We start from the raw sequence: 12,701 nt of genomic DNA, 5'->3' as shown, positions 1-12,701 counted from the left end.
AAACAGAGTAGGGTTGTCCATTTATATGATTTGTTACAAGTTTCTCAAGAGTCGTGTGAAAAAGTAGTTTTTTGAGACTGAGGTGATCACTATTTCTTGTATGTTGTGTTTGTTAGTTTGAAGTGTGTCTGATGAAGGCACATAACTATAAACTGAACTCTAAAAAAGGCAGAACAAAATATTTGGGAAATATCAAAATAGAAACAATTTTACATGACTTTTTAGAGTGTGGGGTAGGTGATTTATTTGAATATAGCTCTGTAGTGTGTAATGAGTCAGCACTCCCTAGTATACCTGGGTGGGAGTGGGAAGGCTCAGGTTCTAATACTTGTTTAATCACAATCTATCTAGCTTTGGTACTGGATATATTACTTCTTTGCCATAGGCCTGTTTCACTATTTGTAAGAGACAGTTGGACCAAATGATCTCTAAAGTCCCTTCTATCTCTTATATTCTGTGACTCTGGCCTCTATCTCCCCTTGCAATTTCAGCCTTCCAGAGTTCTGTTTTTGTTTTCTTTCAGTATTAATTTCAATCAGGATGCTTCACTCATCTGTGTATCAAGTGATCATGGAACAGTGCACATTTTTGCAGCTGAGGATCCCAAAAGGAACAAGCAGTCTAGGTAAGGGTTTGGGGATTAAATTTTGACATCAAAAGAAGGATGAAATGATCACTTTGGGTTTATATATAATATGGTAATAGGCGAAGACTGTCATTGCTAAAGTCAGCAGTTACTCTATTTTGAGGGCTTTGGAATTTTACATACTGTTTTGTAACAGAATGGTTGTATGTTAGAGCTTTTCTTCCCAATGATTAAAGCCTTAGAATACTCTTGACCAGAAAGTGGAGGTAGCCAAGAGGACCCTTGGCGCCACAACTTTGGGACTGAGTCTTCATTTTGTTGCTTGTTACCTCTCTGGTGCTAAGTTCTTTAGGTATCATCTGAGATTTGGAATAGAGGACCTCAAAAGTCACTTCCACCTCTAAGTCCTATGCTCCTCAATAAATTAGTTGGTTCAAGGATTACTGTTTTTGGTTTCCTAGGATGGAGTATTTATTGGTAAGACTTCCTGATTTTCCCTTAGCTGTGTGTATCTGTGATATAAGAGAGGTTGGATTCAGAAGATTAATTTTGTAGCTTGTTACTTCTGCTCCATTCAATATTCTCTTCTCTGTTTATGTCACAAAACCACAAAATCAAACACTTTCCCCAAAACAATCTTTTTTTTCTCCTAAATTGATTACGGAAGAATAGGATGTAAAAGTAGAATGTTTTTCTTTAAGCTTCTAAACCTGATTTTGAAATCACTTTATTGGCTATACTAGATTTAGAAAGTACTTTAATCTGTTTATCCTGGGTTTAGATGAGTGAGATTTTTCAGTATTATTAAGTGTTCTGAATAACTTTAATCATGTAATATGATAATCTGATCACCTTTTCCCCTCCTCCTTCCCAGTTTGGCATCAGCCAGTTTTCTTCCAAAATACTTCAGTTCCAAGTGGAGTTTTTCCAAATTTCAGGTTCCCTCAGGCTCTCCATGCATTTGTGCCTTTGGAACTGAGCCAAATGCTGTCATAGGTAAGTTACTTTTTGAAGTGTCATTGTATGTTTAGAGAAAAAAGAAATTTCTTACTACCTTCTCTTTGACCAAGGGAGCACATAAAATTTTTCTGCCACAATCAGCTTTTGATTTCTGTCTATCAAGTGAAGGTCTTACAGTTCTAAAGGAGAATTATCTTCAGTATCTATCCTTCCTGCTTCTCCATTGTAGATTCAGTCAGAGCCTTTCAATGTGCATTGTTTGGAGAATTATATATGGTGTGAGCACCCAACTGGTCTCATTCACTTCTCCAGGAAAATTCATAGATACTTTTTCATATAGGTTATAGAAAAATGACCTGATATCAGACAAAATATTTTCTTGCAAGTTGGCTATTCGATTTTCCTCCAAAGAAACCACAATATCTATTTAATGTAGGTGAAAAAGTGTTCGTTAGAGTAGATTTGGTGTAGTGAGAGATGGTTTTGGGTATCTTCCAAGTTTTCCAAAGAAATAGTATTGTTCTAGTTTGTAGTTTTCAATTACAGTTTTGAAAAAGGAAGTAATATGCTTTAAACTTTTAAAAGAAAAATAAGATAAAATGGGTTTCCTTTTCCTTAGCAATCTGTGCGGATGGCAGCTATTACAAGTTCTTATTCAATCAAAAAGGAGAATGTTCCCGTGATGTCTATGCTCAATTTCTAGAAATGACTGATGACAAGCTTTGACCTTGCATGAGAAGCGTTTGGACTGAAGTACTGCTGAATTACTCTGCAACACTTGGAGGACTCAATACTAACCTGTAATATTCCCTAGTTCTGGTGGGATGTAGGCCTCACCAAGGAACAGGTTCCAGGGGACTAACCAGGAAGAGTCTTGGTTGGGAAGTAATATACCATTGTTTGATTTCCTTTTATAAGTGGGGCCTCATATTTCTAGCATGAATGGAAAAGGAAACAAATCACAGTGTGCCGGAGTGAGCACTCAGATGGTTTTTCAATGGCTTGAGCTTTTTCTTGGTTTATTTTCTTTATTCTAATGATGAAGTTAGCTTTACAGGTTCATTTGTACCCTCTATACCAAAACAAGCAGGAGTTTTGTACAGGGGGTTGGACCACATTCGGATATTGACATTTGTTTAGGCAATACCTTACATCCTTTTCATTGAGCCTTTGGTGGGGAAATGAACTATTTATGTAAATATTAGTTCTTGTAGTGTACAAGATTTTAAATAGAATAGTAAAACCAGCAGCTTGCCTTAGTACAGAAGAAATGAATTCCTTCTTCAGATCTAAAACCACAACTAATATGCTTTAGCAAATGCAGTCTGAATACTTTCTCTACTTAAGGTCACCAGTGCAGGTCTTTAGGTTTGTTTTATTCATGTATACACATATACTGACTTGGTATGTTGGTGTGTGGAGCTATGAACATTAATACAGAAGCTAGAACAGACTCTCCCAACATTGCTAAGGCTTATTGCTGACAGGACTAATTTCTCCTCAGATAGAAACACAGTCCTGAGGAGAGTGAACCCATCTTAATTTCAGGGAAAAACAGAGTAAGTGGAACAAAATAACAAAAACAGTTCTTATCCATGACTATTTCTTTCAGTTTAGATAGTAAAATTTGGCGTTTATTCCAGTGATGCCATACTGCTGCATTCCAAAGAGAGTGAGCAAGAGTGAATGAAACTCATTTATATTTCCGTTGGTGCTTAGTTTGGGCACTTCACTGTTACCTTTCCCTGTAACATCATTTCCCTCCACCGTTATAAAGGTGGCTACACACTAATTATTTTGGAAATGAAAGGCACATAGCATTTTGGAACTAAAGTAGAATACTATTATTGTGTTAACACTGCTTATGTGAGGTTTTACTTGATTGTAAATTACCTTGAGACTTAATTTCATGTGTTCCTGGTTTCACATCTCACTTGTCTAAAAGATCTGTAGCTGCAAGGTCTTTCCATTTTGCCTGATTCTTGACAGTGTCGTGTAATATTGACTAACTTTTATGTAAAGTATGCATGTTCCTTTTGTGTGGATTTAATCATGGAAATTCATTTTGCACATTTATTTGTAACATTTCTTTTAAATAAAAATGATTAATTTTGTTGTACTCTTTTCTGGTTGTGAGAAGTAAAACTTGGATATCACACGTGATCAAAACCAAGATGATACGTTTTTCATGTTTTAGTTGACTTCTGTTTAGATTTTACACTTTGGGAATAAAAATGTAGATTAATGGCTGGGTTGTAGTGTTCATTGCTAACGCAAAAATTCTGTGAGGAGAAGGCAGAAAAAGTTGAGATATCTAGAAACCAGGATTTCAGAGGTCTGTTTCCATTAATAGAACTTGCTTTTTCAGTCTTGGATAAAACACAAGCCAATCTCAAGTTTCTCCCTCCCTCCCAGAAGAGTGGCAAGTAACAATTTTAGAAATATCTTAACATATTCTCAGCTATCCTGATGTGGTTCTTCAGGGAAGTACCACAGCCTTATCTACGACTTTTTCATTTATACGTCTTTCAGGTAAGAGAAGGATTGTCAGTTTGGAATAGCACATAGGAGCTCCAGATATGTTAGGTGGCTTGTTAACTACCTCAAATAGCCGAGGATCTTTGGTTTGGAGTTAGAATGGAACTTAAGTTTCCTTATCTATAAAATGAAAGTGGTTAAACGAACCAGCTGAGACCCAGAGAAGTCATGACTGACCCAAGGTTAGCCTGATAAAATAGCAGAGCTTGGTTTCAAAATTGTATGTGTATTGCAAATGCCCATGGAGCTAGCTACAGGCTGGTTAAGGGAGAGAAGATATATAAATAACTATAATAGGAGATGAGTGCCAAACAGTGTTTTGTGGAGTCTGAGTGGCTAGAGAAAATCTCCTCAGGCAGCCTTAAGGACATGACATTTGCTTTTTAAAGAATGGGTGGGAAATCTACTATGAAAAGAGCCAAGGGGCATTCCAGGCATGGGAATATGAGTTATAGGAAGCCAGAGGGTGGACAAATTAGTGAGGACCAGTATGAATGATGTATTGAAGACAAGGAGAGAATTCGAGGCAGAAAGAGACTGTTGTCCAGGCAGATATTACTGGTGGCAGTAAAATTATTCTGTGCCCTTTTCTCTCCCATGTAGCTAAAGAGAATTTTTTAATTCTAAATTTAGTAATCATATATAAAGACAAACATAAATATCCTGAAATGATTGTGAACTCCTTGAAGAGCCGGGCCTGTCTTTTTCAAATACTTGTCTTTTGCCTTTTTTTGTATTCACAGTGCCTCACCTGTAGTACGTACATAATAATGGCTAGTTGACAGACTGATTATAGATTAGAATGTAAAGTTGTATCTTTTTTCTGTGTTAATAAGACATATTCATTGTCTTGTTTGCTTCCACGACCCTTTCTGAACTGTTGGTACTTAAGTAGAAATGAGCACTTAGTTTTAAAATGTGATCTTATCTATGTTTTATTGTATTTTTATTCATTTTGTTAAATATTTCCCAGTTACATTTTAATCTGCTTGGGGCTAGACCTGGGAGTGTTGTGGCCCTATAGTTGACACCTCTGGTATAGTAGATAGAGAATTGGCCTTGAAGTCAAGAAAACCTTGGTTCAGTTCCTGCCTTTGACACATAATGGCTCTGTGACCCTGAACAAATCTTCACTCTCGGTGTGCAAGCTACTCACTAAGATTTAATTTGCAGAGAAAAGTGCTGACCTGCATTGGCTGAGGGAGTTTCCTTACCTTAGAAGGTTCCTGTGCCAATGAAATTATAGATTCATTCTTAATTCTCTATTTCTGATATTATTGATAGTTATAGGTAGCGTTTGATCCCCATGGCTGGAATGTTCTCTCTCCACATTTCCAACTCCTGGCTTCCTTGGTGGCTTTAAGCTCTAACTAAAATTTTCTCCTACAGGGAAGCTTTTCTCAGCCCTTCTAAATTCTAGTACCTTTCCTCTGTTCATTATTTACTATTCATCCTATATACAGCTTGCTTGTACATAGTTTGCATGTTGTCACCCCTGTTAGATTGTGAGCTTCTCAAGTGCAGGGACTTTTTTTGCCTTTTTTAATATACCCAGTGCTTATTACAGTTACTGGCACATGGTAGGCACTTAATAAATAGTCATTGATTTAGTAGTGTGCATACTATTCTGATTCTGTGTAACATCATAAGGTAGGCCAGTTCTAGCATGAAGACCTTGTCTTCAATTAGGAAGTAACATTCAAATCTACTGCTAAGGAAGGAGATAAAATATCCATTTCTGTCAGTGATTTTGTTCAACAGTTGCCAACCTAACATATAAATAACTGCTTTGGGAATATCTTAAATTTAAGCAAGACTTTTTAACACTGAATTGTTTGTTTCATCATAGGTACCTTGAAGCTTGTGTTCCTCAAAATTGACTCTTAATTTTAAAGCTACAAGCCAGGGGAGGTAGATTTGACGATGGCAATAAATACTAAACTTTAGTATCCTCATCTTTAAAATGGGGGTCATAATATACAACTTATCTCATAAGGATATTGTGAAGAACGTATTTTGTAAATCATAAAGCCTAGTATAAATATAAGCCATAAGAAGCCAGGGGACTCACAAATCATTAAGGGACAGAAAATGCTTTATGGGGGTGGTGGTGGTGGTGGGGCAGTCTGAGGCCTTTAAGTAAGACTCAAACAAGGGTAGAATAGGTTCTAGATACCGGTTTTCCTTACTAACTTTGACAAGCCATTTTATCTCTGAACTGGTTTGCTTATCTGTTAAAAGAGAACACTTCCCTTAGTTACATCTCACAAGATTATTATGTGAAGGTCCAGTCAGATGTGTGCAAAATGCCTTTCAAACCTCTATAAATGACAGCTTTTATTGCTTTTAAAAATGAGCATCCTAGATTTTTTCTATTTATTTAAATGATTAAGATTCTTCTTTTAAAGAAGACCTCTTCAAAGATATATAATTACTTCAATAATGTTCTTGCCATTGCTGATAAAATTCTGGAGTGCTGTGGAAATCACCTTGAGACTTTGGGACACATTATTTTCTTTTTTTTTTTTAAAGTGGGAAAGGGTGCCACAAATTTATTGGGGGAGAGGGAGTTCAAACATGCCTGGCCTCTTTCAATTTGGCCACCAGGTCTTCAATGGTTTCTACCTTCACCCCTGCTGTGCTCTGGGGCGGATCCTCCACACTGTGTACAGAAATGCGGGAGGCTGTGTCCACCCCCAGGTCCCCAGGCTTTACCACTTCTATCTTCTTCTTTTTGGCTTTCATGATATTGGGTAGAGTGGCATATCGGGGCTCATTTAGCCGGAGGTCAGCAGTCACTACAGCAGGCAGCTTGAGGCGAATTGTCTCAAGCCCACCATCAATCTCCCGCTCCACTGTCAGCTTGTCCCCATCTAGTGAGAGTTTTGAGGCAAATGTGCCCTGAGGCCAGTCAAGCATGGCTGCTGTCATCTGGCCAGTCTGATTACAGTCATCATCGATGGCCTGTTTCCCCAGCAGCACCAACCCAGCTTTCTCTTTCTGGGCCAAAGCAGCGAGCACTCGGGAAACCTGGAGGGGCCCCAGGCGCTCTGCCTCACTTTCCGACACCTCCACGTGAATGCCTGGGTGAGCACCCATAGCCAGAGCTGTGCGCAGGGCCTCCTGGTACTGCTTGGGGCCACAGCTGACAGCAGTCACCTCCTTCAGCAGCAGCTTCTCCTTCAACCGCATGGCCTCCTCCACCGCAATCTCACAGAAAGGGTTCATGGAGTGTTTCACCCCATCTGTCACCACGCCGGTCTTGTCCAGCTTCACTCAGATCTTCACAGCATAGTCTATGACCCGTTTGACTCCCACCAGCGCGCGCAGCTCTGCCATCTTGACGCCGCCGCCGCTTCCAGGCCTGAGGCTGTGGGACACGTTATTTTCAATGTTCTCAGTAGTAACAAACAATTGTTCATTAAAGGTATATTGCATTCTTGAAACAGTTAATTCATGTTGCAGCATGAAGCTAGGTAACATTTTGAGTGAAAATAAAGACATGATTGCAGAACTCCTTTTGTAGCTCAGAGAAGCTTTGAAAGCCTATACTGTTTCAGTCTTTTAAACCATCCTTTTAAAACTGAGCACACACGAACAAACCAACTTCATTGCTTTTACGTAACAGAAGTAGAAAACCATTAAGACTTGGGGTTTCTGTGATGACAAATAGACCTAGTTTTCCAACACAGATATTCTTTATTCTTAGTACTTTTCCCCACAAGAGGAATGAGAAGAAAATCTTGGGATCTTAACTATATTCCTATTGAGGAAGTGATAGATTCAGAGCGATTATACAAGGTAGCAAGTCTTAATTCCCAAGGTTTTCTAGGTTGTATAGACTGCAAAGGGGTTTTCCTTTTCCTATGAATTGGAAAGATTTGAGATTTGTTTCTTAAATAGTGGCCACATTTGAGTATGTGCATAAAATAACATGGATCCATTACAGGTCTATTTCAGTTCTGGGGGAAAAAATCGGATTCCCTTATATGCACCTTACTGAGTATTGAAGTCACTGAAATTGGTGACTTTGGTAGCACGTGGATATCACTGCATGGTGCAGAGAAACAATTAAGAACGCTAACATGGTCGTTAAGAGTCTGACTGGTGTGCCAATCAAACAAGCCTTACTACGTACTGTTTTGGTAATCAAAATGGGCTCCTTAGCACTTAGTTCAACAGTGCCCTTGAAGAGTTTGGCCTTTGTTTCCTTTGATTAATTCAGTGTCTTTGATTGAGTCTTACTAGGTGCTAAGCCCCAGGCCCAAACCCCTATTAGGTATAAAACCTTAGTGGGTCTGGATTGGCAACTAAGGTGGGGCCCAAGGTGGGGCTAACTCCAGGGAGGGCCTAGTTTACATGTCTGGGAGAGCAGAGGCTTTTAGACCACGTGGGTTTAAGTCCACCTCTTTGTGAGAATTCTATGTCACGTGGGTGAGTCGCATGTGTGACTCACCCCTGACCCTGAAAAAGATATAAAAAACCAGGGGTTGGCTGTCTGTTCTTTGGAGCTCTTTGCTGCAGCAGTGGTGGCGCATGTGACTCTGGGCCAGCCCTTGTTCTGAGCTCCTGGGCTGAACCTAGATGTTGGTAACTATGAATCTGTATTTGGTCTGTCTGTTAATGTTTGTAATTTGTTTGTATTTTGTTCTGAAGTTCAGGGTGCTGGATTTTTCCCCTGAACTAAGTGAATGCTGTCTGTATGCTGGATTAAGGTAAACTTGTCAACCCCATCACCTTGCTTTCCTTAGTTAAGCAGATCAAAAGAAACTGTGCTGTTGGCAGCTTTCTGGGTGCTGGTTGTAGGTGGATCTTACACCCCTACAGAAGCTGCTAGCTGGATTGTTGAAACACATACCAGGAACTCTGTGAAAATACTTAAGATTCTGTTAAATTTTAGGTGAGTTTGGTTCGCTGTTTTAAACGTTATCTTTTTTTTTGTCATGTAGTTTCTAAGAAAAATGTTTTTGAAAGGGCTGTGAATGTGTAACTGAGAAATCATTGTTTATAAAATTCTTGAAGCCATGAGAAGTGAAAAGAAAAGTATCTCAAATGTAATTGGAGGAAGTTAGACCGTGATTTCTGGCTGTTTACAGATGTGTTTGTAAGTGTGGCCCTATAAAAAGGGACCAAGGTCCTTTCGGATATTCTGCCTGTGACTCATGGAGTTGCTTCCATACGGACAGTGGCTGTGAGGGCCACTTGGCTAAGCTTTCCTTAGATATGGAAAACATTCTTGGGTTAAAAAAAAAACAAGTATGGATTATTTATGAATCCTTAAACAAAATTCAAGCTCTATCCAAAAGCTTTATACACATAGCTATCACCTCACCTGTAAAATGGGGATAGTAAAGATGATGTTAGTGATCCTCTAGGTGCTTCACTACTTCAGAGTGATTTGTCTCTCCCCTGGTCCCCCCAAGTTAAAAAAACCCCAAACTATTTGGTTTAGCACCTCACAACTGAGTTTCAGAAAAGGAGGAAGAAGCAGGGACAGAGAAACCAAGGAACATCAGGGAACTCAAGTGCTAGTTTCTGTAGTGGATTTGCACCAGACCCGTATGTTGGGTCCAGGTGCATACGTACTCAAATGACAGTTGTCAGAAAAGCAGTGTCTGAGAGCAGGAAGACAGGATATCAACAGGTTTTCCTGCCCAAGGGTGCTGGCACTTTAGAAGAGATGTGAGGCACTAGAATCATGAAGAACCCTAATACTGTGACAAAATTCTGGCCTACTTGGGAGCTTCCTAGTATACTTTCTGCTAAAACAGGAAATAATCCCATATTATAAATAGCCAGTACATGTATCAAGGTTGAAAAGGGAACAAGAAGCTGTTAGTTAATTAAGTGTACATCCTCATTACTTGCTTTCAATTTAACAGAAAGAAGGTATTACTATACTTCCTGCTTTGTCCCTTTTTCCCAAGGGAAAACTGGTTTCCATTGATTGTACCTCTCTTGGCTTAAGCAACTTGGTCTTCCAGGTATAAGAGATTGGTAAGACCTAGGCTATATATAGGCATGAGTTTCATATCTTCCCCAAGGTCATGTGAAATCCTAAAAGTCAGCTAAGTGGCATAATGGATAGAGTGCTAGACTTGGAGTCAGGAAGACCCAAGTACAAATCCCACTTTAGGACCTTTCCAGTTGTGCGATTCTAGGCAAGTCATTCAACCTTTCTCAGCTTTAGTGTCCTCATCTGTGAATGCAATAATATTAGCACCTCAGCACCGTTGGATCAAATTGGATTACATTGCATATGAGGTGCTTTGCAAACCTACAAGTGCTACATAAACGCTAACCATTTTTCTTTCCAACCAGAAAACTTCTAACTTCTTTCCCTAAATCTGTTGTCAGTGTTTCATTCCTTAGATCAGCTTCAGCATGGAACATAGAACTCCCCTAAGCTGCTGGCCAGCTCCATTCAAATGTAAAGCTCCAGTGCAAGCTCAAGGGCCAAAAATGGAAGGTGCCTTCTTGCTAGAAACTGACTTCCTATTTCTGTAATTTTTTTCCAGTCACAGAGACTGAAAAGCATTAGATTCATCTCTAACAATTCTACCTGCCTCCACATTCAATGCTACTGTTAGTTCTTTAATAAAATATTTTTATATAGTCACTTTTATTTTCAGTTCTGACTTATCTTCCTCCAACTTCCCCAAATCTCACTGATTGAGAAGGCAAGAGAAGCAAAACATATTATACATATGAATAGTCAAAACAAATGTCCACATTAGCCATATTAGAGAGAAAGAAAAGAAAGGGAAAAAAGGGACAAAAAGCAAGAAAAAATGTTTCAGTCTGCACTCTGAGTTGATCAGCTGTCTATCTGGAGATAGCATGTTTCAATCAGAAGTCCTTTGGAACTGTGGTTGCTATTGGTTTTTATAGCTGTATAAAGTAATCCTTTGGTAGTTTGATTGGTATGGCATTATATAAATAAATAATTTTGGTAGTAGTGTCATTTTTATAATGCTGGTTCAGCCTAGAAATAAACAATATATTTCCATTTATTTTGATCTGTCTTTGTATAAAGAATGTTTTGTAACTGTGCTCATATAGTTTCATGTCTTGGCAGGTAAGACTCCCAAATATTTTAAAATGTCCATTATTTTAAATGGAGTATATATGTTTTCCTGCTGGTTATTGGTAATTGGTAATATACAGAAATGCTGAAGATTTGTGTTGGTTTATTTTATATCCTGAAACTTTGCTGAAGCTTTTGATTCAATTACTTTTTGTGACTCTTTAGTTTAATTAAACCATCATGTCTGCAAAAAGTTATAACTTTGTTTTCCCTTTGCCTGTGATTATTCTTTTAATTTTTCTTGTCATATTGCTATAGTAATGGGCATTTCTAGTACATTGAATAATGATGCTGATGGTGGACATCCTTGCTTCACTGCAATTGGAAACCCTTCTAACTTTTCCGAACAATGCCACCTCTTGGTTTTAGGTATTTCTTATTTTAAGGCAAATTTTGTTTAATTCCGATACTTTCTTGTATTTTTTTTTTTAACAAAAATGATTTTAGTTTATATTTTCAAAAAGCCTTTTCTACATCTATTGGTATAAGCATGTGATTTTATTGTTTTTGTTATGAATATGATCGATTCTATTTGTAATTTTCCTAATATTGAACCAGCCCTAAATTTCTGGTATGAATCCAGCCTAGTCATGGTGTATGATATTGCTGTGAGGTCTTTGCTGACATTTTATTTAAAATATTTACCTCAATGTTAAGGAAATTGGTCTATAATTTTCTTTCTGTTTTGATTTCTTATTTTAGGCATCAAGACTATATTTGTGTCATAGAAGGAATTTTGGTTGGACCCTTTTGCCTATTTTTTCAGATAGTTTCTGTAGAATTTGCTTGTAAATCATGTCCTGGACTTCTTTTTCCTTTTAGACTTCAATTATGGATACTTTAGTTTCTTTTTCTAAGTAAGATGGGGTTATTTAAGACTTCTATTTTCTCTTTTGTTAATCTGGTAATTTATATTTTTGTAAATGTTCATGCATTTTATTTAGATCGTTAGTTTTATTAGCATAAAGTTAGGCAAAATACCTCCTAATAATTGTTTTTTATTTCTTCTTGATGTTTGTAATATGGTTTTCTTTCTTTTTAAAAATCAATTATCTAAAGGCTTATCTTCTTTTCTCCTTAAAAAAAAACCAGCACCTAGATTTTAATTCAGTGAATTTCTTTTTCTTTCAGTTTTGCTAATCTTTCTTTTGGTTTTCAGGGTTTCTAGCTGAGTGTTTAATCTGGGAGTTTTAAATTTGTTGGTTTCCTATTTTTTTTAGGTGCCCACTCACTTAGCTGATCTACTCTTTATGTTATTACTGAAAGTGTTTAGGGATAGAAATTGTATATTACCCTTAAGGAGATTATTGATTTTTTACATGGTTTTCTTGGCCCATCCATTCTTTAGAATTGTTAATCTCCAATTAATTTTTAATCTTTTCCTAAAAGGACTTTTATTAAATATAATTTTATTACATAATAGATAGATTTAATGTTTTTTCTTTTCTCCATTTTTTTGTGAATTTTTTCTTATATTTTATTTTTGGAATTTAATTTAATTTTTTTTTTAGTACCAAAATCTCCCCCTCT

The 12,701-nt window shown here is 37.5% G+C and overlaps 1 protein-coding gene and 1 pseudogene across 2 annotated transcripts in view; one reads left to right on the top strand and one right to left on the bottom strand.

The window, feature by feature from the left end:
• Positions 1 to 3,791, top strand: part of WDR45B (WD repeat domain 45B) — a 92,681-nt gene extending 88,890 nt beyond the window's left edge. The window contains exons 8-10 of one of the 2 annotated variants that reach the window (XM_036768549.1): positions 524 to 625; positions 1,461 to 1,582; positions 2,166 to 3,791. In XM_036768549.1, coding sequence (XP_036624444.1) covers positions 524 to 625; positions 1,461 to 1,582; positions 2,166 to 2,272 — 331 coding nt within the window. In that variant the 3' untranslated portion in view covers positions 2,273 to 3,791. The remainder of the gene's footprint in view (positions 1 to 523; positions 626 to 1,460; positions 1,583 to 2,165) is intronic. The other variant, XM_036768550.1, reaches the window with a different exon arrangement.
• A 2,864-nt stretch (positions 3,792 to 6,655) lies between these two features.
• On the bottom strand, positions 6,656 to 7,451 carry LOC118858229 (annotated as a pseudogene).
• Positions 7,452 to 12,701: the final 5,250 nt, after the last annotated feature.

This window comes from Trichosurus vulpecula, chromosome 7 (assembly GCF_011100635.1).
Source record: "Trichosurus vulpecula isolate mTriVul1 chromosome 7, mTriVul1.pri, whole genome shotgun sequence".
Classification (NCBI taxonomy): domain Eukaryota; kingdom Metazoa; phylum Chordata; class Mammalia; order Diprotodontia; family Phalangeridae; genus Trichosurus; species Trichosurus vulpecula.
This window is presented reverse-complemented; position numbering and strand designations above follow the sequence as displayed.